We start from the raw sequence: 27,180 nt of genomic DNA, 5'->3' as shown, positions 1-27,180 counted from the left end.
CAGAGGTGGGGGAGTGTGTGTGTGTGTGTGTGTGTGTGTGTGTGTGTGTGTGTGTGTGGGGTGGGGTGGGGGGGGGGGGGGGGGGTTGAACACAGTGGGATGCACACTGGGACTGTTTCCAAAGCAGTGAAACATGACTACTTGTGTTTACCCCCACCCTCTCTCTCTCTCTCTCTCTGCACACACACACACACACACACACACACACACACACACACACACATACACACACATACATATTTGACTGCTTCAGTATGGCTCCCCTCCAGTCTCCAGACCAGGTTTTAGCTGATTACCAAAACGAGGGTCTTTGAGAATCAACACAACTGAGCCGTGCTGGGTGGAGAGAGAGTTTTTTCTTAACAAAAAGAGGGAAAACAGGGGAAGAAAAGACTCCACTCACAGCTATCCTTCTGGGACTGAAGACTAGAGACAGAGCCGGCGGTGACCTCACGCACTGCACACCTGAACGCTTTTTTGCACGCGTGTCTTTTCTTCTCGCCTCAGAAAATAACAGACATCTTAAACAAGGATACTAAATGTTTTCGAATAAATGATCAAGCTTACATGACTATCTTGCCTTTGTGATCATGCAGTGAAAGTGTTGTAGATGTTGCCCCCGGGGGAGAATGTGAAGTGACTAAGGAGAAGTGACGCCCTGCTTGCATCCAGATGTTTCATGTTCCCCCCGCGCGCTCTTTGGAAAGGTCTGATCCAGAGTAACAAGGGAAATCTTGAACTCACAGTGTACTAGAGTTGAGCAGACAGTTCAAAATACGATGAACATCACACTTTTTGTTTGAGGTTTGAGGTGTTTGGGTTTTAATCCAGGATTTCCTCTCTTTTTTGCGTCTGGATAATGGAGAGTGGCAAACTGAGGACGCTCATGCTGCTGGGGATACATTTGCTCTGGGTCTTGGCTCTGCCTGTGCACGGACATCCTGGTCCAAATCATGAGAACGGTGAGTTTAAAAAAAGTGTCAGTGGTACCCATTAGTCACTGACTTTTGAGACGATTGTTAATGGTTTAGTTTACATATTTAGAGATTTGTGTATTTTATATTTTTTTATTTTTATTTTTATGTGATATGGAGAATATGTTTATAGGCTACTTCATGAAATTGGGAAGGTGGTGGAAGAAGTATTTTACTCGGATGTAGCATTGCCACAATGTGAAAGTACTCAATGACAAGTTAAAGTCCTGTATTCATCATCAGCCTCATCATCATTTTATGTTTTTAAAACCTCTGAAAAACGCATTGAGGGAGAACCGTCATTTTCAGGGGTGCCGAGGTACAGACATACAATAAATGCAGACATTTAAAATCAAATAGTAATAAAAGAAAAATACATGACTACATCAATTGAAAACAAGGTCAAATTAACGGTGATAAAAAAGTAAAAGTGTAGGAGTTGACAATGAGACAGATAAATAAAACATTAAGAATAAGAACAATTAAAAACATTAAAAACAATGACAGTTGCAATCAATAGAAACTTCAACTTGATGTTTCTTTGAAGCACATTCCAAGTATGTGGGATACAGTAACAGAAAGCAGATCTTCCTCAGTCTGAATGAATTTGTGGCGGTTTTGCAGGGTGATCCATGTCTGTGAAAGGGTACAATGGCTACCAGCATTCCAAGAAAGCATTGCGGAGAGATGAGGGGGGGGGGGGCTTTTGTAAAATAGTTTTATAAATAATTAAAAACAAATGCTGATCCTTCCTCACTGATAGAGCAGGCAGGCCAGTTTTTGATATAGTAGGCAATGGTGTGTCCCATAACTACCAAATGTATATTTAAATTACTGTACATTAGTATTACCACATTGATCTAATGATGTTAGATTTCTAACAATAACAATACGTCATGCTTTATTAGCTCATCTAATGTTTAGTGTGTAATTTTAAAAGCAACAGCTGTTACAGCTGTTCAATGAACATAGTGTAGTGAAATATTCCTTCCGAAATTCATTGTGGTAGAAGTAAAAAGTATAGAAATACTGAAGTACAAGTACTCACCATGAATTGTGCCTAAGAACAAAATGCATTTAGTTACTTTCCACCACTGGAAAACACATCATATTCATATAACAAGCCAAAAAAACATCTTTAGCTTCAGGGTTTAGCTCTCAACAGATACCTCCAGGTAGATTTAAAGAGTTGTATTGCATTAATTTTGAGGCTGTCCGTCATGGCCTGCTGGTGGTGTTTGAGGTCAATGAGTCAGCCATGTGACCAGCTAATGAGAGGCTTCATTCTGGTTCCCTTTCACATAGACTTACCCCACAAACCACAGTGTCATCCTTAGACAGAGCATGATGACATGCAGTATATTTGTGTGTGTGTCTCTGTTTCATCTCTTTCTTAGTGATTGACCTTCTGGCAGCTCTAAACATGTCCCGTCAAATAAGCGGTGTGGCCAGACTGCACAGTCCCGGCAACGTGATGTACAGAATACGTCCCAGAGCACCCCACCTGACCCTCCCTCGTGAATATTCCCATTTCCTGTACTCCAACCTTCAGGGCAGCATGGGGGTGCATTTAGTGGGGCACCAGGCGGTGGGCTCCAGCGCCACCCTTTTTTCTCTCTCCTCTCCGTCCTCACCCATTCTCCAAATCATCTCCTCCACCCTCAATGACACTCTGCGTTTGGACTACCGGGCTGGAGGAGGAGTTAAGGGCCTTGCCAGCTTTCACTTCCCCAGGAGAAACCCCTTCTCCAGGGAGGACTGGGTACGGTTGGCTGTGAGCCTGGAGCGTTATAGACTGGCTTTTTTTGTAGACTGTCAAGAAGCGGTGGTTATACCGATAAAAAGTGAAGAGAAGATCTACCTGGAACTGCCTCAAGATGTCGTTGTCACACTTGCCAGTACACCGGGAAAGAAAGACAGCAAATTTAGTGTGAGTTTCTGCACATACTGCATGCCTGTGTGTATTCAAACACTGAAAGAACAACATGAGACCTCACCATCACTGATTTATCTACTATTTCCAGTATTTTTTACAGGTTATCATGCTATATAAACCTTGTAATCATGAGTGGTTGCTCCCTCTTTTAAGACATAATTTAATCCATAATCACAAAAAGAAGGAAACATAAAAACATGTAACATGACAGTCTTTGGAACTACAATATAGCATGTCCAAAATGTACACAATGATTCACAACTTTACAGTTACATTTCATATTTTCTGTGTCCATTCAATTTTATTTATGTAAATATTGTAAAATACTGTATGTGACCCTTTCTGTGTTTCTTAATGAATACAGGGATATTTGAAGACAGCTGAGATTTCCATGAAAGCATATCTAAGGCGCCCGTGGCACTGTGACAACATTACAGGTAAAGAAAGGTTATCTATATCAAATTATTTTCTTTGTTTGGAGGGTCAAATGAAATGAAATAATGTATGTGAGTTTTCCACATAAGCGCAGAACAAGAATAAATATGTATTGAAAGTTTGCCATAAAAATTTCAAAGCTAACTGAAGAGCTGTGATTGACTGTCTGTTTTTTTCTGGATTTTACATGCATATGCAGGATTGTGTCTGTACATATGCATCTATACTGTATATCAGTTTGTAACAGCATGCTGTGGCGACAATTTACAGCAATTCAGAGGCTGCAGTATCATTTGTTTTTTTCTTCATTCTTTCCCCTCATTACTGACACTGGTAATTTATTTTGTTTTGAATACTCTTGCACGGAGAGAGATTAGATTTTGCTGTCATTGAAGCGCTCTCTTGCCATGAATAACTACACAAATATATAAGGGGTAAAGGAGTAAATCACTTTATTTTTCAACTCTGTCCTCCCAAACAGTGAGACACTCTTCTCATTGTTATATAGAGTTAAACTCGGTTGAAGGACCACCATAGTTGATGTGCATTACTGTAGATCATATCTTTTGACCCTTTGGCAGAAAGTCCCCCAAACAGTTAGTTCATTATTCCTCAGTGTGGGTCTTAATTTAGACAGTGCTTTCCTGGATGTTTGTTTAGGCTCAAAATGTGTTTTTTTATTAATTCAAGAATTATTCAGGAATCTCTCTATTTTACTCCCCTCTCCTCCCACCAACTGTCTCTGTCTCTTCCCAGATGATCTGTCTCCATCTCAGTACACAGGCGCCCGTAACCCAAATTATCGGACTGACAGCAGTCGAATGATGCAGCAGGACGCTTCCACCAGTAAACCTCCAATAAGCCACAGGCCACAGGACCAAACCAGCCATTATCCCCACGACGTCCAGAGTGACCAGCTGCAAAGAGGTGTGGTCCTGGGGCCTCCAGGATTTCCTAAAGGGGTAAAATCTGTTTCTCAGGGACAGAAAGATGACAGGCTGAAGAAGCTGGAGAAGAGGCTGGAGGAGATGGCTCATATGCTGGACATGGTCAAAGCTCAGGTAGCTATCGCACTTTTAATATATGGCTTTTCATGAAAATTGATACGTCATAACAATCGGTGACATATGATCATTTTATTTTGTTTTGTAACAGAATGCAGACCTACAGTCACGTGTACAGTACCTGGAGGGATGTGACTGTGTGAGGCAGCGATGTGTGTGGGAGGGACGTGAAGTGGAGGATGGTCAGCGTTGGCAGATTGACCTCAACAATGTGTGCAGATGCACATCTGGAAAGGTCACATGTCAAGATAACACTAAAGGTAAAAACTTCTGTTTGTTTGTCAAGTCTCTCTGTCTCTAATTTTCCCTTTTCAAATGTTTTCTTCTTCTTCTTCTTCTTCTTCTTCTTCTTCTCTTCTTTCTTTGTCACACACATACAAAAACATACAATAAAATCTATTTTTTTTATGTCAGAACGTTCTCAACAGCCTAACACTAACACACATTCAACTGATGTTAAGTAGCTAGTTTGCAGATGGTCGTCCCTCTCCCAGACCCCTGTCTGTCTAGCCCCTGTCAAAACGGAGGCGTATGTTTCGTCTTGACCCTTGACCCTGCGGGGTTTCACTGTTCCTGCCCCCCCAACACCAAAGGACCAGTTTGTCACAGAGAGCTGAGACAGGTACTTTTGTGCAAGACTGGAGTAGTGGATTAGTAGTGGATTAGAATAGATTCACAGTGTTACAAGACAACAAAATGTCCATGTCGGTGTCCAATGTTTCTTGTCCACATTGTGAAAATGTATGTATCAAGGTTCAAGTCTTTTTTTTGTTGAGTGTGTGTCTTTGTACACTGAAGGTGTTACAATTGTTTTAGTTTTGAAGGTTTTCTTACTGTATGTTTGGTTACCCGGCAGGTCTCCAGAACTTTTCAAATGCTTGAGGTGGGTCACAATCAGAAATGAAAACCAAGGTTTGAAACCCCCTTCTGTTAAGTTTTGTGTTACTGTAGTTTTCTTATAGTTTCATAGTGTTTTAGCATTTTCTTTTTTAGTCATTAGTTTGTAGTCGTCTCTTGTACTATAGTTTCTTATCAAGAGTTAGATAAGAAGATCAATACCACTTTCATATCTATTTGTTAGATATGAAGCTACAGCCAGGAGACAGTAACCCTAGCTTAGCATAAAGACTGGAAGCAGAAGGAAACAGCTAGCTTGGCTCTGTCCAAACGGAAAAAAAATACCAGCACCTCTAAAGTTCACAAATGAACACATTGTATCTTGTTTGTTTAATCCGTTGGTAGATTTTTTTACCTTTGGCCTGACCCAGGCTAACTGTTTCACCATGATTACATCTTTATGGTAAGCTAAACTACTCCTAGCATGAGTGCATTTCTCAAACTGTTCAACTATTCCTTTAATGTGACTTATTTAGTTTTTAGATCACTTTTGTGATTTCCTGATTTCCTTTGTTCATATTAGGCTGTAGAACATAGCTCGGCCTGCTGGATTGGGTGAGCCCAATAGCAGTGCTTTACTTTATATCCGTCTTTTGTCAGTTCTGGGTATGGGCTTTGCAGTGGGGTGTAAGGCTGGGTAAGAGGCCCTGTGTCCCCCCTCCCCACTTCTAGGCATGTTGGTTACCCAAACCAGAGAACAGCTGTGAAGGGGTGCGGCCATTTCAACGCCGCTGGGCCTTTAATCCCACTTCTGGCCTCTGTGAGGACTTCCTCTACTGCACTGGAAACAGCAGCAACAGCTTCCCTTCCTTTAATGCCTGTAGGGACCAGTGCATGTTGGGAGCATGCTGCCTCCGCAAACCAAGTCTTCCCACTGGCCACCAGCATCACAGTCACCATGGATACAACATCTCCTCTGGGGACAGCACTCTTGGGCAGTACGATCATTACAATTTGGAGGATGAAACATTGTATGGCAATATAGACTTTAACCTTACTGAATTGGAAGATCTAAAAGAAAACCTAAAGAGAGATCAAGAAAAAACAATAGCAGACTGTTATGAGGATCCGGATTTCACTTACACCTGCGATTACCTCACTCTAATGCAGTGTCAAGCTCTGGTGAAGGACCAAGCTGGAGAGGCACAGGTAGTGAGCTTTTCCCCTGGATTAAAGTGCTCTGACGTGAGATGTGGTGGAGGCTGTGGATGCTTCTCTCAACGCAAACTCTGGAGATATGGAGAAAGGTTCAGGCAAGGCTGTGAGAAGTGCATATGCACTCACAGTGGCAGAATTGACTGCGTGTGCAGGCACCTCACCCAGCGTAAAGAGATTAGAGACCTCACACTGAGAGAGAGGAGTTTGTACCAAAAGGCTGTCAGGAAACTCTACGCCAGGCCAGGTAAGACTGTTAATCTAAATGTTTTTGTTCCTTGTCTTTTTAATTTATTTCCAGTTCACCTTTTTATAATATGAGTGGTTTACTTTCATCTCTATGTGTGTTTGCACATGGTTATAGCTGTGTGGAAGGGCTTTGCACTCCTGAGAGCTGAGTTTTCTCCTCAAACGGGTGATCACGCCTTCTTCCTCCCCTGGCACCGCTACTTCCTGCGATTAGTGGAGCGTGAGCTGCAGTCGTTGTCATCATGCAAACTGGGAATTCCATATTTTGAGTGGACAGTGGACTCTGGGTCAATGCAGTCCTCAGCTGCCTGGGAGGCTGGATTGTTTGGAGGAGATGGCAAGGCCGGCTCTGGCTGTGTCCAATATCACCCTTTCCAGGGCAGGACATCTCGTTTCCACTGGTCCCCTTGTCTCAGACGGAGTTTCAACTCCTCGGTTTGTCTATCAATTTTTTTTCATTAACAGCCCACCTCATTGTACATTTTATACATCACCATGCTGTAATATTCCTCCTTATGTTTTGCCAGTTGTCTAATTGACTTCCACTGCTTCTTTCAGGTTTGGCTGCCAGATGCAGTGACCCTACAGAGGACTTTGAACCAGGCAGACTTCCAATTGTTCTCCCAGTCTCTGCAAACCTTCTCTGGGCTCTTTAGACTGTGGGTGGGTGGCCTCATGGCTTCACCTTTGGCTGCTTATGACCCTCTATATTTGTCACACATGGCATTCATGGACAAGCTGTGGGCACAGTGGCAAGAGAAACATCAGTATGGATCAGACAGACAAACTTCTAAAGAAGACCCTGCTAGACAGAGGCATATGAAGATGAAGCCTTTTGATGTTACCCCTGATGATGTGATTTCCTCCGACAAGCAGATGTGTGTTATATATGTGCCCATAACCATCGGTGCACCTTGTAATATGACATCATTACAAACACACCTAAAAGGAAGTCTGAAATATCAGAAGCATAGCTTTACCAAGACCAATTCACATCACTGTGGTTTTGTCAGCAGAGGCTTTGACAGCAATGGTTTTGACCAGGATGGGTATGACCGTGAGGGCTACGATCAGAGCGGTTGGGACAGGTTGGGCTTCGGCAAAGATGGCTTTAATCGTGACTTCATAGATAGGGATGGATATGATGTATCTGGTTTCAATCGCTATGGGTTCAACCGTTCTAATGTCACATGGTTTGGCATGCGTTGGGATGGGATGTTTAAGAAAGACAAGAAAGAGCATGAAGAGACAGGTGGAGAGGATAAGAGTGATCAAAAGGCACTCAGAGACAAGATCATGTCTGAGCTCTTCAGTGACAAAGGCTACAGCATCTATGGGTTTGATCCATTTAGCTTGGATCGGGGCGGGTTTGATGCATTTGGCTTTCGAACAGATGGTTATGACAAGGACGGTTGCAACTGGTTCTTCAATGGACCACACTACCTGCGGTTTTACTTCCACACCCAGCAACAATTGATGTCATCCAGTGACCAAGCTCTTGACCGCATCACCCGTATCTGCCCTCCAATCACCTCGCTTCCCCAGCACTGGGCCATACAGGACTGGATGATTTATAATCCGGATGAAAGCAGTGCTTCGAATGGTCAACCAGAGCAGGATTGGGTGGAACAAAATAAGCAAGAAAGTGATGATACTATTATGGCAGCCACTCAAAATAGGAGCACCACATGGCTTCCAATCACACCAGATCACAGGTATTAAAAAAGTGCCAGTAGCCTCAGAAAGCCAGCCCTTAATTTTTGTTACTTTCCGTAGGAGTTAGGAGAGGCAACATTTGACGCAAGATATACAGTTGTCTATTGGCAAGGGCTCTCCTTACCCCAGACATCAACATGACACTTTCCTAAACCTGATTGGACCAACACACCACTTACTGGGCTGTGATTGGTCTTTGCTTCCAATATTCAGTTATCCCATGTATTCACTATCCAGTAAAATAAGTTTCTCAATAACAATTGCAGAGCCAGACTTCAGTGTTTACCTACTAAAGAGATAAATACTTAAAGCGTTCCCCAAACCTCGCTGATTGGTGTAGAATCAGTCAATGCTCAATGGAGGTTACTGAGACTAAAATCTTAGCTGAGCATCGGATATTTAGGCTGGCTTTACCAGGCCTTAATGACAATAGATATATAATGAATAGCAAGATATGCATTTTCCACCATTTTTATTATCTGCTTTCCCTCAAAACACTTTCTGTAGGTTTTGTTTCAAGCTCCACTGGTTCAGCGGCTGTCCCCTTGGCTCTGCGCCTATCACCTGCCCTGAACTCTGCCATCAGGCTCGTTGCCATGGTTACCCTGAGGCTGTCTGCCATATGCACAATTGCGGTTCATGTTTCACAGAGTGGCGGGATCCAGCTACTGGAAACCATGTAATATGTCATGGCTGGTAAACCCTGGACTGTCTCCCAGGAAAATGGAAGAATAAAGTACTTTTCACAGCTTTGAGAGAAGGACATTGTACTGCTTGACCCACTAGTACCTGATGACAGGGATGATTGTTGAAAGGACTAAGAAAATAAAAGGAGACAAAGACACCATTCATAAATACCAATGTGATAATAGCATAACATTCTTCTGAAAAAAATGTTACCTCATTGCCCATATTTGGGGATAATCCATAAGATGTATGAAATATATAAAATAACTTTTAAGTTATCATTAAGTTTTCATAATTTGTTTGAAAGAAGTTCCACTGAAAACTGTTGACAGTGAGGTCTGCAGATTTATGTGGAGTAACAAGGTCTGAGATAATGTTAATGGAAAAATATCTTGATTTTGAATCAAATGAGTAATGTGAAGGGTGCTGCTTGTAGTGATGAACCCATAGCACAACTCTAAATTAATGCTAATGTTGCTCCGTATAAACTGTCTAAATTAGCAACTGTTTGCTAATGTGTTCTCATTATCAAGCTTTTGTGGTTTTGATTTGTCAATGTTATATTTGCATCTTGTTATGCTGGGGGCACAATTAATTAATGCAGATTTAATGAATGGTTTTACATGTTTTTGCCTAACTACAATTAAAACTGTGTTACTTCAATTTGCCAAAGAATCCCATAAGTTTTAGAGTACCTTATATTATAGCAGTACAGTTGTGTGCAGGGACTATTCTGAAAATGTTTTAGAGAACATTTGAGGAAAAACTGTGTACCACCACCTGTCATAGTGGAGTAAAACAAACATGTGGGACTTTAGTTGATGTTGAACTGGCCTTATTAAGAATTCCTTCTCTTTCTCTCTCTTCATTAGTCCACTCCCCACTCCCACAAAGTTATGTAAACCGTGTCCTGTCCTGTCCATTGTGTAATATTTCATCATTTCATGCATCTGTGTCCCCACAAAGCCTGTCCTCTTTCTGTATCTTTTCTCCTCTCAACCCCTTAGACTGCTCTCTGTCACTGTCTCTGCCTTTTCATCCATCTTTCCCTTAATTGTTTCTCCATGTAGGCCAGAAGACTCCACTGGCACCCAGTTGATACACACTCGCAGACTCACACTCCCACACACACTTTGATCTCATGCATGCTTGGCTTGCTAGAGGAAATGCCTGTTGGCTGCTGGCACAGTAGGCAGCCTCACTAGCCCCTCTCTCACTCTGTGATTATTGCCCTCACTGACACACAAACACATTGTCTCTGTCGTCATTAAAATAATTATCTCCTGAAATGTCCAAGCTAAGCGAAAATAATATTTGATGAGCTCCCTGAAAGCCCTTGAAAAAAACAAGTGACTTTGCTCTTCAGTGTTCAGTATGTATATATACCGAATACTGAAGAATATTGTAAATAACTTACTGTAATACATTACTGTAAATAACCATTTTGTCATCACATTAATTCAGACAGTCATATAGTGTTAGGGCTATATCTGATATGTTTTTTAGGGAATCCTTCAGAAAACTGCAACTCTGTCCAGTGGTCTTCTCCTTGTTTCTCCTACAGTAAATCTCTTTCAGTGTTAATAGACTTGCCGGTGGTAGTCTTTAACGGCTGGAAGGCTGCAGGCACTTCTGGTTATGGTTACAGTCCATAAAACATTGTGTGTTTTTGAGAGAACATGTGTACATTACATCAGAACCACGCTGTTCTGTCATTATTGGAGAAAAAGCAGAGCCAGATGTTCCCCACTGACCTGTAGTGAAAAGGTGAAGAAATTCTACAGATAGGCAGAGAGGTTGGAAGATGAAACCAGCTGTAATATTCAAACTTACTTCCACATTCCTCTTTTATTAAACTACCTGTACACACTTCTGCTGCTTCATCACTTGTAGACACATACCCGGAAGCTTAAAAACGTGTATGCACTAAATGTCTGTCTTGTCTTCAGGGTGTGAGCCAGATGGTACAGTTCATAATGTGTCCTACAGCACTCTGGATGGCTGTAAGACTTGTACATGTAAGGTGAGTATTTAAGATACATCAACACTAGCACAAACATATTCATGAAATCTGAATGATCCCTTTTTATTTTTCTGTTAATCCTCTACTCTCACCTTTGTGTCCTTCCTTCGGCAACAGGGTGGTAACAGGGAGTGCTCACCCCTGCCCTGCCCTTCACTGGACTGCACACAAAAGGAGACTGTACCAGGAGACTGCTGCCAGCGATGCAGAGGTAAAAATCATCTGTACACAACAATCCTTATGAGAGAAAGCAAAACATTAAGTGTGCCTAATTGATTTAATCCAGTGAATTGATGCAATATATCAATTTTCTAGACACGGCATCAACATGCACAGGATGATTGGCTTTGCTGTCAGTGCTATTCAAAATATCACTATTGACAGACATACATACCGTATAGGGGCTCATTTAGTATATCCTCAGGAGGTCATTTCCGATTCAATAAATTACACACAAAAATTCAAACAAAGGGATTAGTTTTCATTTGATATACCTCTAAATAAAAATTGATATATCTACACCTGTGCCCAAAAGCACAGATTCTTCTTCTTATGAGTACTTTCAAACTTTGAGCTAAAGTTTAAGAGGGCTGTTGTAAAATCAATCAAATTTATGTGACTTTTTCACAAAGGTCTGTAGAAAATTCTAAAGTCAAAAATTGGGATTGCAGAACCTACCGAACCAAAAAATCCTTAAGCAGCAAATAATTTTGCTGTGAGTTTAAAGTCCAACTGAAATTAGATTGCTTTTTTTTGTCTAATACAGCATACATATCTGCTCTGTAAATCACTTGTCCTGTGTTCTCCTTTAATAAAAAATCTGACACCAAAAGGCAGAAATTTATATTTTAAATTCTTTGATCTCATGATGGTGCCCCAGTTTTAGATTATTTTCATTAAATACTGTTGCACCATCCATTTAAGTAGCTGGAATCCTTATTTCAATACAGCAAATCAAAACCTTCATAAAGCAGTAATGCAGCGTTCGATCACAGGCAAAGCAGACAGTTACACTGAGCCTGATAGCATCCTGCTACACAACACAAGAGCCACAGACTCTGAGCAACAACCCACATTAGCTTTCCTGCTAAAGTCTCCCTCTTATCCAACTTATAAACGCACGTCTTGTCCTGCACCTTAGCTTGCTGAACAAGCCACCAAACAAAACGTTAACCAAGGGAAAAGTGCTAATGTCAGTTAACAGGCTAGGTAGCTAATTAGCTTCTCAGCCATTAAACAGCATTGCTCTTCAAAATCAATGTTAGCAACACACTGTCTGTGCATGACTTCTAGCTACAGCAGTTCGTTTACTTTGTCTCCATTCAGCACAGTGCAACACCAGTGGCCTGCCAACTCTACCAATACAATGAGTTGACAGTTTCAATTCTTTCGACAACTATAAAAATCCTGCCTGGACAGCAGAGGATGCAAAATGAGTCATCATCCTTTTTATCCATGAAAGCTGAAAAAATTGATTCTAGTTTGGTGTGAAAAACAGTTAAAAGTTTTATTCTACTGGGGGAGGTATTGGTTTTCTTTCCTGTGTGACTTAGTGTTGAATAAACCTTTAACCTCTTTACTGCCAGTTGCACCATCTAAAGTAATCTGATGGAAAATATGTGTTCAGGCTGCATCCATTCTGGTATCCAGTATGATCACTTAGCAAAGTGGCGACCAGTAGAGAATCCCTGTGATGTCTGCTACTGTTTGGTGAGTCTGATACCAAATAATTACCAGTTTAACCCCCCATCTTTAATGTTACCTTCATCTCTAGTGATACTTTTCACTCCTCTCACCAGGAAGGTCATGTTCGCTGTGAGAGGGAGCAATGTCAAACCCCATGTAAAAACCCAGCTGCTCCTCCACCCAATACCTGCTGCCCAGTTTGTCAAGGTGGGTTCCTTTACGTTACTGTGGCGTGTTGTGTGTTCTGTGAGTTACAGAGACAAAGTTTGTGTTCATGTATGTCTTTCAGGCTGCAGTGTGAATGGTCATGACTTTCCTAATGGAGCTGTGATCCCCACTGAAGACCGTTGTCAAGAGTGTACATGTGCAGTATGTCTATCATTTATCATTATTAAATGTCATCTTTTTGTGCATAAATCAACTATGTTTAATATTATTTCAAATTATATCTGTGTTCTATCTCCTCCAGAATGGAAATGTGGTATGTTCATCCCATTCTTGCCCTGCCTTGTCTTGTCGAAACCCTGTGCATCGTGCTGGAGACTGTTGCCCACGGTAACAAACCTGCCTAATCTCATCCATAACAATCCTACCTTGAATGTGGTACAGGTGTTTTTGGAAACATGTTGTGTATGTGACCTGTAGGTGTGAGCAGTGTGAATATGAGTCCAAGGTGTTTCTGGATGGACAGAAGTTCCCCTCCAGGAGAGACCCCTGCCTCCACTGCCGCTGCTCTGTGAGTTCAATCTCAAAGTTTTGTGGTCATGCGATGTTCATGTGACTGGACTCATGATGTGTTGGCAAAGTTTCATGACCCAGGGGTTCAAAGAAAACCTTTCAAAACCTATTGTACTTTTCAGAAGTAAATGGGATTAAATTAAATGGGATTTAGTTTTATTTAGTTAGTTTAGTTAATTAATCTTTTTCTTATCCTGAAAATGCTGCAGATGAATATATGTTAAAATACTCTATCAGAGTAACACATTTTATCCCTTCTTGTCTCTGTCTGTTAGGCAGGTGAAGTGTCTTGTGAGCGTATGGACGCATCATGTCCCACAGTACACTGCAGTCATCCAGCTAAGCGCAAAGGAGAGTGTTGTCCTACATGCAATGGTCAGTATATACTGTATATATATACTGACCAAAAAAAATTCTGTTTTCTCATGTCCTTGTCAGATTTATTTTGCCTACTGTTACATGTCATCTTTCATTTATTTTGAAGTAGTTTTCACTGTTACTGTTCAAGCTCAAGTGCTTTGTGTGTGTGATCCCACAGAATGTGAGTATGACAGAAGAGTGTATGCTGATGGAAAAGTGTTCATCCCTCCTGGGGGCGGACCCTGCCTGCAGTGCAGGTGTAAGGTAAGTCCATACAGTATACTCCAACAGAAAGTGTCATTCACAAAAGAGAAAATGTTTCTACTTTTGTCTCTTAAAAAATGTCTCATTTTGCATTTTCTTTTTTGTGTTGGAGCTCAGTATGTTCCTTGACTTTTCAAAGCCTTTTCACACCAACTTATGGGCATGAACATCATTTCTTTTGTAGGGCTATATTTAAACTGAAATGCACCGTATTTATTTGCTTTGCATGCATATTGTGTGTTTTAGGGCGGAAGTGTAATTTGTCGTGAAGAGAAGTGCCCTCCTGTCCAGTGCTCCAACCCTATTATAGACCCACATCTCTGCTGTCCAATCTGCAAAGGTATGCACACAAGCACATATGCAGATGCAGCTCATCAATGAAGATATGACAAAATCCCTCCTTTCTCATTACAGCGTGCGTGTTGGAGGGGGTAGAATATGAAGAAGGCTCCAGTTGGCAGCCTGAGGATCCCTGTTCCAGATGCAAATGTGTGAATGGAAAAATCTTATGTACACAAACACAGTGCTCCTCCACCGCCTGTCTGCATCCCACCAAGAACACTGGTAACAGGGCGTGAGTGTGAGTCTGAGCTTTGTTTGTATGCAGATGACTGTGTAATCTGTCTTTTTTTCCCTCTTTAGGCTCCTGTTGTGCAGTGTGTGACAGCTGCACCTATAACCATCGTATTTATACTAACGGCCAGAGGTTTACCACCCCTGACCAGGCCTGCCACATCTGCACCTGTCTGGTGAGCATGCCTCCATTCACACACAGTACACTGTACCGTCCACCTTCAAACCTGCTGACACAACCTCACCTTCTCCTCCTCAGCATGGCACTGTTGCATGTGAGAGAAATCCTTGTCCTCTACTCAACTGTACCAACTCATACACACCGCCTGGAGAGTGCTGCCCTAAATGCCCAGGTACCCAAACTCAGAAACAAATATGAATCTAGTTGTACATTTTGAATTTATTGATTTACGCATTTACTTATGTGTGTGTATTTACCAGACTGCTCCTTTGAAAACCGTGTATTTGTTGATGGAGAGACTTTTCCTAACCCTGTGAGTGTGTGTGAGGAGTGTAAGTGTGTGAGTGGCAGGATTGACTGCCACCATACACAGTGCCCCCATCCTCGTTGTAACGCGCCTCTGCCTGGAACGTGCTGTCAAAACAACTGCAATGGTGAGGTATTATGCCTATTAGGAATACAAAAAAAACATCTAGCATATTAACATCTGACAATTATAAAATATTGCTTTACAATAGGCTGCAGCTATGGTGGGAAGGAGTATCCCAATGGTCAGGAGTTTCCCCATCCTACTGACACATGCAGGATATGCAGCTGCATAGTAAGCATGAGAAGAGCATGTCAAACACTGCTGAACATTTATGTTTTTCTGTGAAGCCGGTTTTCAACCCAGTCTGTGTTGTGTCTATTATAGAATGGAAATGTCCAGTGTCTGAAGAGGAGGTGTCCACCCCTGCCATGTTCTAACCCGAATGTGCTGCCGAGAGACTGCTGCCCCCAGTGTCCCGGTAAGGACGTGCAGGAGTGAAAAGTTCAGTGCAGTAACGGTGCAGTGAAGGGTTTTTAAAGACCCTGCACACCCACACAAGTGTTTTCAATTTTTCTGGCTTCTGACTTCTGCTCAGGTTGTAGTTGGATGGAGCTACGTTTGAATTATATGAGGTCACCAAACTTCATGAACCAATAAGAATTACAACTGTGTAATGTTTCGCTCCCTAAAAGTTACAACAAAACTAATTAGAGGGCCAGACACATGTCAATCAAATCAGTCTGTAGGCTGAACTTGATTGACATGGCAAATAAGTGAGAACACCTGTGTAGGTGGACCACTGGTTAATGGGGTCTTTAACCTCAAGCAACAGAAAGAGGGTGTGTTTTCACCCTTTTCTGAGAACATTCAAAAGTAACATTACGATTTGGTGGATTGATTGGTCTTGTGCCAAAGATCAGTTAATCAGATTAATGAGATTATGATATGAATTTGGTTTTGAGAATTGTGTAGAACTCACAAGGGTTTGTCATTGTTATTATTGTTATGATACTTTGTCCTTTTAACAGTATATATATATATATATACATACATGTATATATATATATATATATATATATATATCTTTTGTACAATTATTTCATCTGTTAATAGTTAGTCTACATGCAGCTAATGTGTCCCTCTTTAGTCCAATACACGGATCTATACATTTTTAATTTAGTTTAAAATGTTTTGAATTGCTGTTTTGTCTCTCTGTATTAAATGATGGCTGTATTCGATCTTCATCTTATCCTTATTTAAGGTATTGTTCTAGCATTAAGGCATGAATGAGATGTTCATGAGCTATTCACGGATGAATTCAAGCTTTTTTTATACATGAAGCAATGCATGAATTCATGATAATTAATGCACCCATACCATAAAGTGTTACCATTACATCTTCTCTGATTAAGATAATGGTAAGGTGTGAAATCATCTAATTTTTAAGTTTTGAAACCTGCAGATTCTTGGTTCATGATGTTACATGATCAGAGCTAAAATTGTGGTTTAGAGGCACTCTCTTCTTGACTGTTTTCACTGATGTTCCCTCAGCTCCCCCATCAGACTGTGTGTATGAACAACGAACCTACAGACACACGGAGCGTTTCTACCACCCAACCGACAACTGTCAATTATGTACCTGCACCAATGGGAAGGTTCACTGTCAACGCAAGCCCTGCCCCTCTGCTCAATGCTCCCACCCAATCACACAGCCGTGCTGCCGGACCTGTGAAGGTACAAATTCTAAACTTGACAGGAAAAAGCAAAATTGACATGTGAAATAAATAGTTTATCATTTGCGACAAAAAACCTCATCATATCTCCCTCTTGCAGGCTGCCTGTATGAGGGTCAAGAGCGAGCTAATGGGGAGACGTGGGATGATGTGTCAGACCCATGTACTGTGTGTGCGTGTCGTGAGGGCTCTGTCCGGTGTGAGAGAAAGCGCTGTCCACCCTCAAACTGTAAACACCCCGTCCCGAGACAGTGCTGCATGTCCTGTGATGGTGAGTGATTGAAAGATTTAACAGCCCCATGCCTCTCCAGAAACAGCAGGATAATCCCTGTCAATAGTTTTCATGGGAACAATCTAATTTTATCTCAAATTATATCAGTATCTCATTTTCTACTTGCAGGCTGCACATTTCATGGTAAAGAATATCTTGACGGTACTGAATTTCGCAATGACAAAGACCCCTGCGGTGTATGTTATTGTAACGGAGGTGAGGTCGTCTGCACCAAAATACATTGTTATGGAGAGTGCAGCCACCCTTACACAACACCTGGACAATGCTGTGGAGAATGTGAACGTATGTAAAGTTAGACTCCCACACTCCCACAAATTCCTAGTTTATCATCACTGGTTCCATCATTTCTATGATTACAAAATGACAATGTAAACATGTGTCTTCATCTGACAGGCTGTTTCTATAACGGTAGAGTCCTCACTAATGGACAGTCCATCCCTGACCCAGGGAATCCCTGCTCTGACTGTACCTGCCAGGTAACATCAACACACACACACACACACACACACACACACACACACACACACACACACACACACACACACACACACACACACACACACACACACATTCACACACACATTCTTCTGCTGGTTAATCTCTTTAAACCACATGTCACGCTTATTCCCTTACAGGCCGGCTCAGTGCGATGTGTGAAGAAGCCGTGTTCAGCAGCCCGTTGTTCTCACCCGGTCACCAACCCATGTGGCTGCCCTGTCTGTGATGGTATGTCATCTCCCAAACTCATTACAGTGCATGTCATGTGGCACAAGTAAATAATAGATGTTTCACTGTGTGTGTAGGTTGTCATTTCCAAGGTGTGAATTATATTGATGGAGTGATCCTTCCGGGAGGAGAGAAAGACTGCCAAGAATGCAGATGCTCAGTGAGTGGGAGAGGCATCTAACTTTGGGTCACCTCACTGCAACATTACAGCAACTGTCTTGTCTTTTCATTGCTCTTTTCCACAGAGAGGTGAAGTGGTGTGTGCACAGCGAAGATGCCCTGCTGTGTCATGCCCACACCCGGCACTGGACCGCTGTGCATGCAGAGTGTGTGATGGATGCATTTTTAGCGGACGAGATCGTTTCAATGGAGAACGATTCCCACACCCTAAAGATCGCTGTCAGCACTGCTCCTGTCTGGTACTCTACACATATTTTAATACACTTGTAATTCTGATTGTTTTCAGGATGGTAAAGTTATTTGGAAAATCAAACAAACAAGGTGATCTAACTTCTTATTAGTGTTGGAGCTGTGGAGAGAACATGTCCAACTCATTTTGAGATACTAGATACAATTTAGCATTGCACTCCCATAATGTATATGAAAAAGGGATCAAAAGTGATGCAGGAGGATGAGCGATAACGCCAATTGAATTCAATGCAGACTTCTTCCTTGTGTCACATCACTTGAGGCTCTTTATCAAACTTCCCACAGCTCCCTGTGGAGCCACAAAACACTCTATACAACTTTTTTTTCACATATGTAGTAGTACTTCCCAAGAAAGAAAGACTGTAAACAGACTTTGCTGTGTAAAATTGATGGAATTCTTTTGAGTATCAAATACTCACCCCCTGTAGGTTTCAAAAGTTGGCTCTAAAAAGTTTGTTGCTTTCTTCTTCATGCAGGATAGCAGCTGTAGATTTACAGCAGTTACAATGGATTACATCAGACACCCAGAGTCATAGCAAACAAAATATTGTCCAAATCTCCATAAAAATGTTTTACAGTCCTGCAGCATAAGCCACTTCTCTACTGTTGATACATGTGTCCCATCTGTTCCAAAAGATCTTTGCTTTGCCAATAAATCGCTTAATATGATACTTCCAGAGGAACTTTGGATGAGGAGGCAGTAGCATGACACAGTGTGTTATGAGGAAACTGGAGGAAGCTATAAACTTTTTACAGCCACCTTACAAGCTCACAGGCAGTGAGTATTGGATATTTTGGTGGATTATTCCTTTTATCTGATCACCCTAATCCTTCATGAGTGGCATGAAAAAACATTACTACCACTCCATCATCAATTTATCTTGAGTTGTACAAGGATTTTAAATGAAGGAAATATTCTGAACTTAAACATGTGTTTGTCTGTATAGAATGGCGGTGTGGTGTGCGCACATGCATCTTGTCCAAGCGTTGCCTGCGTGCGTCCAGTGACCCCTCCAGGGGAGTGCTGCCCCGTCTGCAGAGGGATTTGTCTGCATCAGGGAAAAGAGTATCAGTCCGGCTCGTCCTTCACTTCACCCTCTGACCCCTGCTCCTCATGCTCCTGTCTTGTCAGTCTGACAATTCTTACTAAATTATATGAAATCATCTGACAGTTTAACTGATCCAACTCCAAATGATTTAATAGTTTGATTAATTCCATCCCTCCCTCTTTTCTCTCCTCCCTCCCACTTCTCCTCTGATCAGAATGAGGTGGTGAACTGTCAGAGGAGACCTTGTCCAGTCCAGTGCTCCCATCCCGTCCCTTCAGATGCCTGCTGCCCCGTCTGTGATTGCTGTCTGTATGAGGGCGTCGTTCACTCTCACAGTCACACCTTCACACCCTCCTCTGACCCCTGCCAGCGCTGCACCTGTGACAGAGGCTCGGTCACCTGCGTTTCCCCGGTCTGCCCACGAACACCCTGTGTCCGACCTGTTACCAAGCCAGGACAGTGCTGTCCTGAGTGCACAGGTACTTCTTGAATTGTCTGCATGAATGATAAGTGAAGGCCTACGTGTTTCTGCTAATTTATATTACATTTTTTACCCAGAAATGAGAAATTTTGTGTTCTCAATATTCATAAATGTCACTTTTTTCCCTCTTCTCACTCTGTTTCTTGTCTTTCTTTGGTCTCAGTGTGTATGTTGGATGGACAGGAGTACAATGAAGGGCAGACATGGACACTGCGTTCAAACCACTGCTACACCTGTACCTGTCAGGTCTGACTCCTCAGTCTCTGTTTTTTCCTTCCATAAATGCACCCTTCTTGTCTTTATTGTCTAATCTGTTCAAGTCTTCCAGGCAGGCAAGGTGCAGTGTGCACCTCCTGAGTGTCCCAAGCTGCCCTGTATGCACCAGGTGATTGATCCAGGAGCCTGCTGTCCTCGCTGTAGAGGTAAATACTATAGATCACTGATAGGATTAATCACAAGAGTATACATTCTTACTAGTACTTACGTTTTTCAGGTTGTGTGTATGGAGGTGAGGCGCATACAGAGGCCAGCAGTTGGTTTGCAGACTCCACTCCCTGTAGGACCTGTATGTGTGTAGACGGGGTAACCACATGCTCTGAAGTACGCTGTCTATCTCCCTGTAACAACTTCATCAACGTGCCCGGGGAGTGCTGCCCCGTGTGTAATGGTGAGTAAATCATGTTTGGGTGATGTGTCTTTAGAGACATTCCCAGTCTTGAAAGTACCTAAAGGAATTAAGCTGTATGTTTCATATTAGAATTTTTTGTTTGATGTTCTTATATGATTGTTTTTGAGTAGACTGTGTATTTGAGGGCAAAGTATACGGCCCAGGGGAGAGTTTCCATCCCGCCAATGACCCCTGTCAAGTCTGCACTTGTGAGGTATGATGCTTACCAACCTGATATATGGAAACTTGAATCTGACATTTTTATGTTTTTTATGTTTTGTTTTGTTTGTTTACTTTTGGGCTTGCAACTAACTTTTTTTTTCTTTATCAAATAACCTGCAATTATATAATTATTTAATTATTTAATTTGATTAATAGTTTCATCCACAAAATTCAGAAAATGGCTGTTACCAGAACCCAATATGAAATTGTTAAGTTGCTTGATTTGACCCAAAGATACTCAATTTCCAATTATATAAAACATTTGAGCATTTGAGAAGCTGGAACCAGAGAATGTCAGGCATTGTTGTTTAATAAATGACCTAAATGATTAATAAGTTATCAAAATTGTTGTTAATTAATGTTCTGTAAATCTATTTATCAATTAATTAACTAGTAATAGAGGTAGAAGCAGTAGTAATAGAATAGATAAGGATGGAGCAGAAACTATGGTAGTATAAGTTCTAGAATTTAGTAAAAAGTACTAGTAGTAGTTGTATTCCAAACTGTGTGTATCACAGGTGATGCCGGATGGAAAGCAGCACCTGCGCTGTTACCGAAAGCAGTGTCCCAGTCTGGTTGACTGTCCGAAGAGTAACATCTTGTTCTCCGGACCAGACTCCTGCTGTCCTGTCTGTGCACGTCAGTACTTAACTGCATTTTATAATAGACTGTATATTACACTGCTGTGCACTGTCACTCAGTTCTGTAACATTTGTGTGTATGTGTGTGTGTGTGTGTATATGTGTGTGTGTACGTGTGTCCAGAGCCTCTCAGTAACTGCACTTCTGCGCTGATTGGCAATGAGTTGTTGGCCACAGACAACCCCTGTTTTACCTGCCAGTGCAAGGTCCTGCAACGACAACACTTTTCTTGTCCTATATCATGAATATGTTAGGAATATTCTGAAGACAATTAAATGATCTTTGAAATGAGCTAAGGAATATGAATAATACTGACACATGTCTAGCACAGCTTATGATAGCCTGTAATGAGAATAAATGCAGTACCAGTCAAAAGTTTGGACTCATCTTCCCTTCAATGAAAAAGTCCTGTCTTTTGACTGGTACTGTATATAGTTCCATTTTTTTACAATAGGACAAAAAAACAGCTAATCAGAGTAAACAAATCAAAAATGGTTTCTAAAACAGAGTAAAGTGGGTTTTGGTTTAAATCAGTCATCTCAGCACATAGAAATCTAATTGTTTAGCTGTTTAAACTACTATGTGACATTTTGCAGTGCAATGATACTATGTCTGTGTCTGTGATTTAGGACTTGACGTGGACCTGCCTGCACCAAACCTGCCTCCCACTTACTTGCCCTGTTAATGAACAGTTCACCCCTCCAGACTCGTGCTGCCCTGTGTGTAAAGGTGGGATGAGTCTATGTTTCATCTCCTCCCTCTGTTCCCTGTGTGTTTTAATTTTAAAGTCTTACTGATGATTGTGAAGGGGTTTTTTTGTGTTTCATACAGAATGTGTGATTGAGGGTCGGAATAAACGTGTCGCCAACGGCAGCAGCTGGACAGACAGTGATGATGACTGTGTCACATGCACCTGTAATGTGAGTCGGACAGAAATGCACTGATCACGAAACGCTTCAAGTATATGATTATATTTATTTATACCCCACTTTTCAAAACAACATTCAAAGTGCTTTACAAGACAATAGGACAAATATAACATAAATGGAGGAAAAAATTAGTAATAACGCTGTAAACATTTTTTTTAAAAAGAGTTTTGATTAGTGATTTAAAAGAAGACATGAAAAGATCTCAAACAGATTGGTTGTCAGTATACCAAAAGCAGGTCAGAGTAGTGACAAGCTCTAAAAACAGTTATATAATCTTAAAATCAGTTTTTAAACTCACTGTCAAACTGTGAATGCCTGTAGTTAGAAAGGACTTGTGGTGATGTGTCTAAGACAAAGAAAACAAGAAGTGGACAGATCAGAATCCAAATTACACCTAATTACATGCCTAATATTAGACAAATGTTTACTTATAAGTAATCTGTTCTTTCTGTACTCCTTAGTTGGGCTATATTGAGTGCAGCATTAAAGAGTGTTTACCTCTGGATTGTCTGGAGGGCCAGAAACCAGTGAAGATTCCCGGGAAATGCTGCTATGAATGCCAAGGTATCTCAACCAGCCGATACAGTGAGCATCTGTGGTAGTGTTTGCATAAAGTTCTGCTTAATGACTTTCATGTGTGTGTGTCTCTGTCTTTGTGCACATGTTGTAGAGTCAGGGGTGTCGTGTTTGTACCAAGGGACAGTGTATCATTCTAATGAACAGTGGGAGGTGGATGAGTGCACCAGCTGTACGTGTGTGTCTGGAGATGTACACTGTCACAGCCAACGCTGCCCTCCCCTCACCTGTGCAACAGTGAGTACAAAAAAAAAAAACAACACACACTCTTTCTCAGTGTTACATCACGGTCTGGAATGTTCCCATGATGCCTCACTGCTCTAACCACTCAGTCTGTAGAGAGAAATTAAATACCTGACATTCCTCGTCAGTGTTGACACTATTGCTAGCTCATTTTGACAATGTAGACATTTATTTGGCTCGCTCTCACTCTCCTGGGGTCCTCATAGTACACAGCCAGTGAAGCTGATCCTGTGTGTGTGTGTGTGTGTGTGTGTGTGTGTGTGTATGTGTGCAGGATGAGATGCCAGCGGTTGTCCCAGGTTTGTGTTGTCCTCATTGCCTTCCTCGTCCAGCCACCTGCATTGCCTTTGGTGACCCTCATTACCGTACCTTTGATGGCCGCATGCTGCACTTTCAGGGGGCGTGCACGTATGTCCTGGCACAGGACTGTGAGGGGGGAGACTTCAGGTGAGCCATGGCAACAGCTGTACAGTAGAATACTTGGTTATTTGGATGCATATTAATCATATGGTATGTAGTGAATCCTCTAGCGTTTTTGATAAATTGAAATCCCTAAAGCTCTGGCAAACAGCAAAACTACCGTGAAGGTCAAATGAAATTACAAAATGTCTTCTCTGTTTTGGTTGTGTGATGCCAGATAGCAGAACACCACCACTGCTAATGAATGCTAATTATTTTGCTGACACATCTAATTAGAGCTGCAATGATTAGTCAATTAATCAATTAGTCAATCGAGATAAAATGAATCAGCAGCAATTTTGATAATTGAATAATCGTTTTAGTCACTTTTTTACACATAAATGCCAAAAATTAGCTAGTTTCAGCCACTCAAATGTGATGATTTGAGGCTTTTCTTTGTTATATGTGATACTAAACTGGATATTATTGGAGTTTGAACTGTTGATCAGATAAAACATGACATCTGAAGACGTCACTATGAGCTCTAAGATATTATAACATGCAACATTTTTAACTATTTTACCATTTGTAGACAAGATGATTAATCAATTAATTGAGCAAAATGAAAATGATCAGTAGTTGCAGCCAATAAAAATAAAATGTGATCACAGATGTGGGGGTATTCTAGCCAACTTTTCTCATCATAGAAGTCATGCAGGTCAACCTACATCCACAAGGTAACTTGCATTAGCAACAGTAAGATGGATTGAAGCTGCATGCAACTGTCAATTTGCAAAAAGACCTCCGTAACCTGCTGTAAAAAAAAGAAAGAATTGATTTTAAATTTTTCTACAACTTTTGAAAGTAAGTCCATACTAACATTAAGTCCTTCCCACAACATCCTATTTTATGCAGAAAAATGTTAAACCACAGAAGAAAACAACAAGCTATTTCATGTGACCTTTCAATAAAGAAACAAACTTCCATAAATAATAAAAATAAGGTGAAACAGTTCACTCCAGCTGTATCCCCTTTTCAATGACCCCTCTTTGTTTGCACAGTATTCATGCCACTAATGATGATCGTGGGCGTAAAGGAGTATCCTGGACTAAAGAGGTGACCGTGTTCAAAGGAGATGTCACGGTGCAGCTACTGCAAGACTGGGTTGTGAAGGTTTGTGTGTAAAAATACTCAAAATCTGTGTACAGTCATGTTTGTGTTGCACCCACTCAGCCAAATGTTTATCTCCAGGTCGATGATGAGGTCGTGACTTTGCCATTCCTCAGAGAACCGTACATCTACATAGAACGCCAAACCAACACCATCTTACTCAATACTAACATCGGACTGAAGGTATAGTCTTCTTTTGTTTTCTTCATCTCTCCTTTCCTTTGTGGATAATATGTGATTGGATATACACACTTATGCATGCACTGGTTCACCTTTAGGTGCTGTGGAATGGCCGTTCATACCTGGAAGTGAGTGTGCCAGGCTCCTATAAAGGCCAGACCTGTGGCCTCTGTGGAAACTTCAACAATTACCGCCAGGATGACCTCCGGATGCCCAGCGGAAGAATCAGCCCATCAGAATCTGGCTTTGGCAACAGCTGGAGGGTAAAATAGTAGACAGAAGGTTGAAAATGTAGCAATGAACTAAATAAATAAAAGAAATTAAGTTAAACTGTCGTACATAAGCAAGTCTGTTGAAGAGATTTAACTGCATAAAAATCAAAATTCTGCTCAACTGTCATTTTAGGTCACAAATGGTAGCCACTCCCTCTCATCCTGTCGTCCTGGTGAGGATGTCGACCCCTGTAAGGACGCAGGCTACCAGGCCAAGAAGGGAGCTAATGGTCGCTGTAAGGTGTTGAAGTCTGCTGTCTTTAAGCCCTGCCATCGCGTAGTCCCTCCTGAACCGTGGTACGGAGCCTGTGTGTATGACCTTTGTGCATGCGGGGCCAATACTGACGAGTGTCTGTGCGACACACTGGAGGCCTATGCCAGTCAGTGCAGAAAGGCTGGAGTCATCCTGCAGTGGAGGAGCCCATCGCTGTGTGGTGAGTTAAACACACATGAGCCAAACCAACAAAGCGTCTATTTCTTCCCCACCCCGTCTTTGGCTCTCAGCCCCAAGCCCATTCTTTCCTGCTGAACATGAAATCCAAAAAAATGGGTTAAGAATAGGAGGAAGCAGTGCATTTGGACTATTTTCATCTGTTGATTTGGTACACTACTGAGTATTTATGGCAGCAAAGCAATGTATGTGGGATTGACTCAAAATAAACTGCAGTGCCCACTGCCCATGTTCATTAAAAGGTTTTTGACAACTTATAGATATATGGCACAGAGGAAGAATGCTAAATCAGGCTATGGCTACACAGTGAAGTACTTATTACAATGAATTTATTGTTGGTTTGGGTCTCATTTGTTGACACAGTAGATACAGTAGATATATAAATATAAAGAATATATACACTATATAGAATATCAGCAGAGTTAACTGTAAAGCATCTGCTATCTTCTATCTGCTAATAAAACCATTAAAGAGCCAAAAATTAAGACTTTTACTAAACTATGTTGCAAAATTACTATATTACATTTGAAATAAAAAAGTCATAACAATTATTGAGATTCCTTATTACTCACTTTGTGACTCATGCTCCTATCTAGGATCTAAAACCTTATCATCTACCTATTCTAATGTAAACTACTGATGCACAACATTTCAATAAGATACAAAAATGAAAGGTCTGTACTAACAGTGGGACTATATCATATAAAATGTGACTGTATTGTGTCAGATCCTTGTTAATGTGTCAATTCCAACTGGTCACCAGCAGAGGTCGAGTAAATTTATACAGGAAATCAGCTTTGACACCATAGCGGTCACAATGTTCTCAGTCTCTGTCTTTGTTTTGTTGTCTGCTGCTGTCTTCCACAGCTGTGGGCTGTCCAGTGGAGAGGGGCTTTGTGTTTGACGAGTGCGGTCCCCCGTGTCCTGTAACCTGCTTTAACGTGGCTGTACCACTGGGGGTGATAGAGAGCCACTGCTTCAAGCCCTGTGTCCCAGGCTGCCAGTGTCCTGCTGGTCTGGTTTTGCACAACAACTACTGCATACGTCCAGAAAAGTGCCCCAAGATCATACATGGCAACCCCTCATAATGTTTGGACTGTTCATCTTCAAATGGAGACTTTTACACACACACATGCACTGCCACCTGTTTTATTACTGTATAATGAATAAGTTGGAAACGAAAAAAATGTCAACTAACGAACCTACATGACTGAGGAGAAATACTGCATTTTTTTGTGTTTTCTATTAACATTTTATATCTGAATATGTGGCACTGAATATTTATACTACACAAGAGTTTGTCATTGTAATTTGTTTAATTTTCACTTAATTCTTGGTATCAAATGAGCATATGTTTACTGTACAGGTTCAATGTCAGCACTGTGCAATGTCTGACTGTATAGACAGTAAGCAACATAATCTCAGGTACTACTTTTTCCTTCTCCATTTTACAAATAAACGTGTCCCAAATA

General features: G+C 41.4%; 2 protein-coding genes across 3 annotated transcripts; both read left to right on the top strand.

The window, feature by feature from the left end:
* The first annotated feature begins 197 nt into the window (after positions 1–197).
* LOC121897963 (kielin cysteine rich BMP regulator) lies at positions 198–27,180 on the top strand. Its single transcript, XM_042412785.1, has 46 exons — positions 198–962; positions 2,372–2,904; positions 3,275–3,347; positions 4,102–4,406; positions 4,501–4,669; positions 11,063–11,136; positions 11,254–11,347; positions 12,764–12,846; positions 12,936–13,029; positions 13,112–13,191; positions 13,292–13,377; positions 13,468–13,558; positions 13,836–13,935; positions 14,099–14,184; positions 14,431–14,524; positions 14,599–14,748; positions 14,827–14,933; positions 15,017–15,110; positions 15,199–15,372; positions 15,457–15,539; positions 15,633–15,726; positions 16,800–16,982; positions 17,082–17,252; positions 17,382–17,555; positions 17,667–17,749; positions 17,909–17,999; positions 18,077–18,159; positions 18,245–18,418; positions 19,376–19,555; positions 19,692–19,956; positions 20,122–20,204; positions 20,287–20,380; positions 20,452–20,625; positions 20,757–20,839; positions 21,366–21,486; positions 21,612–21,694; positions 22,118–22,217; positions 22,320–22,408; positions 22,879–22,981; positions 23,088–23,230; positions 23,511–23,683; positions 24,697–24,808; positions 24,887–24,988; positions 25,084–25,248; positions 25,391–25,691; positions 26,576–27,180. Exons 1-46 carry the CDS (start codon positions 860–862, stop codon positions 26,794–26,796), a joined length of 6,318 nt encoding a protein of 2,105 aa, XP_042268719.1. The 5' UTR covers positions 198–859; the 3' UTR covers positions 26,797–27,180.
* LOC121897964 lies at positions 4,814–9,776 on the top strand. Of its 2 annotated transcripts, none has more exons than XM_042412786.1 (6): positions 4,814–5,031; positions 5,266–5,292; positions 5,979–6,708; positions 6,826–7,145; positions 7,269–8,425; positions 8,934–9,776. In XM_042412786.1, exons 1-6 carry the CDS (start codon positions 4,885–4,887, stop codon positions 9,124–9,126), a joined length of 2,574 nt encoding a protein of 857 aa, XP_042268720.1. In that variant the 5' UTR covers positions 4,814–4,884; the 3' UTR covers positions 9,127–9,776. The 2 variants fall into 2 exon arrangements, with proteins under 2 accessions (XP_042268720.1, XP_042268721.1); XM_042412787.1 differs by having other exon boundaries at positions 4,999–5,031; positions 5,266–5,321.

This window comes from Thunnus maccoyii, chromosome 5 (assembly GCF_910596095.1).
Source record: "Thunnus maccoyii chromosome 5, fThuMac1.1, whole genome shotgun sequence".
NCBI lineage: Eukaryota > Metazoa > Chordata > Actinopteri > Scombriformes > Scombridae > Thunnus > Thunnus maccoyii.
Note: the sequence above shows the minus strand (reverse complement) of the source record. Positions and strands in the feature narration are given on the sequence as shown.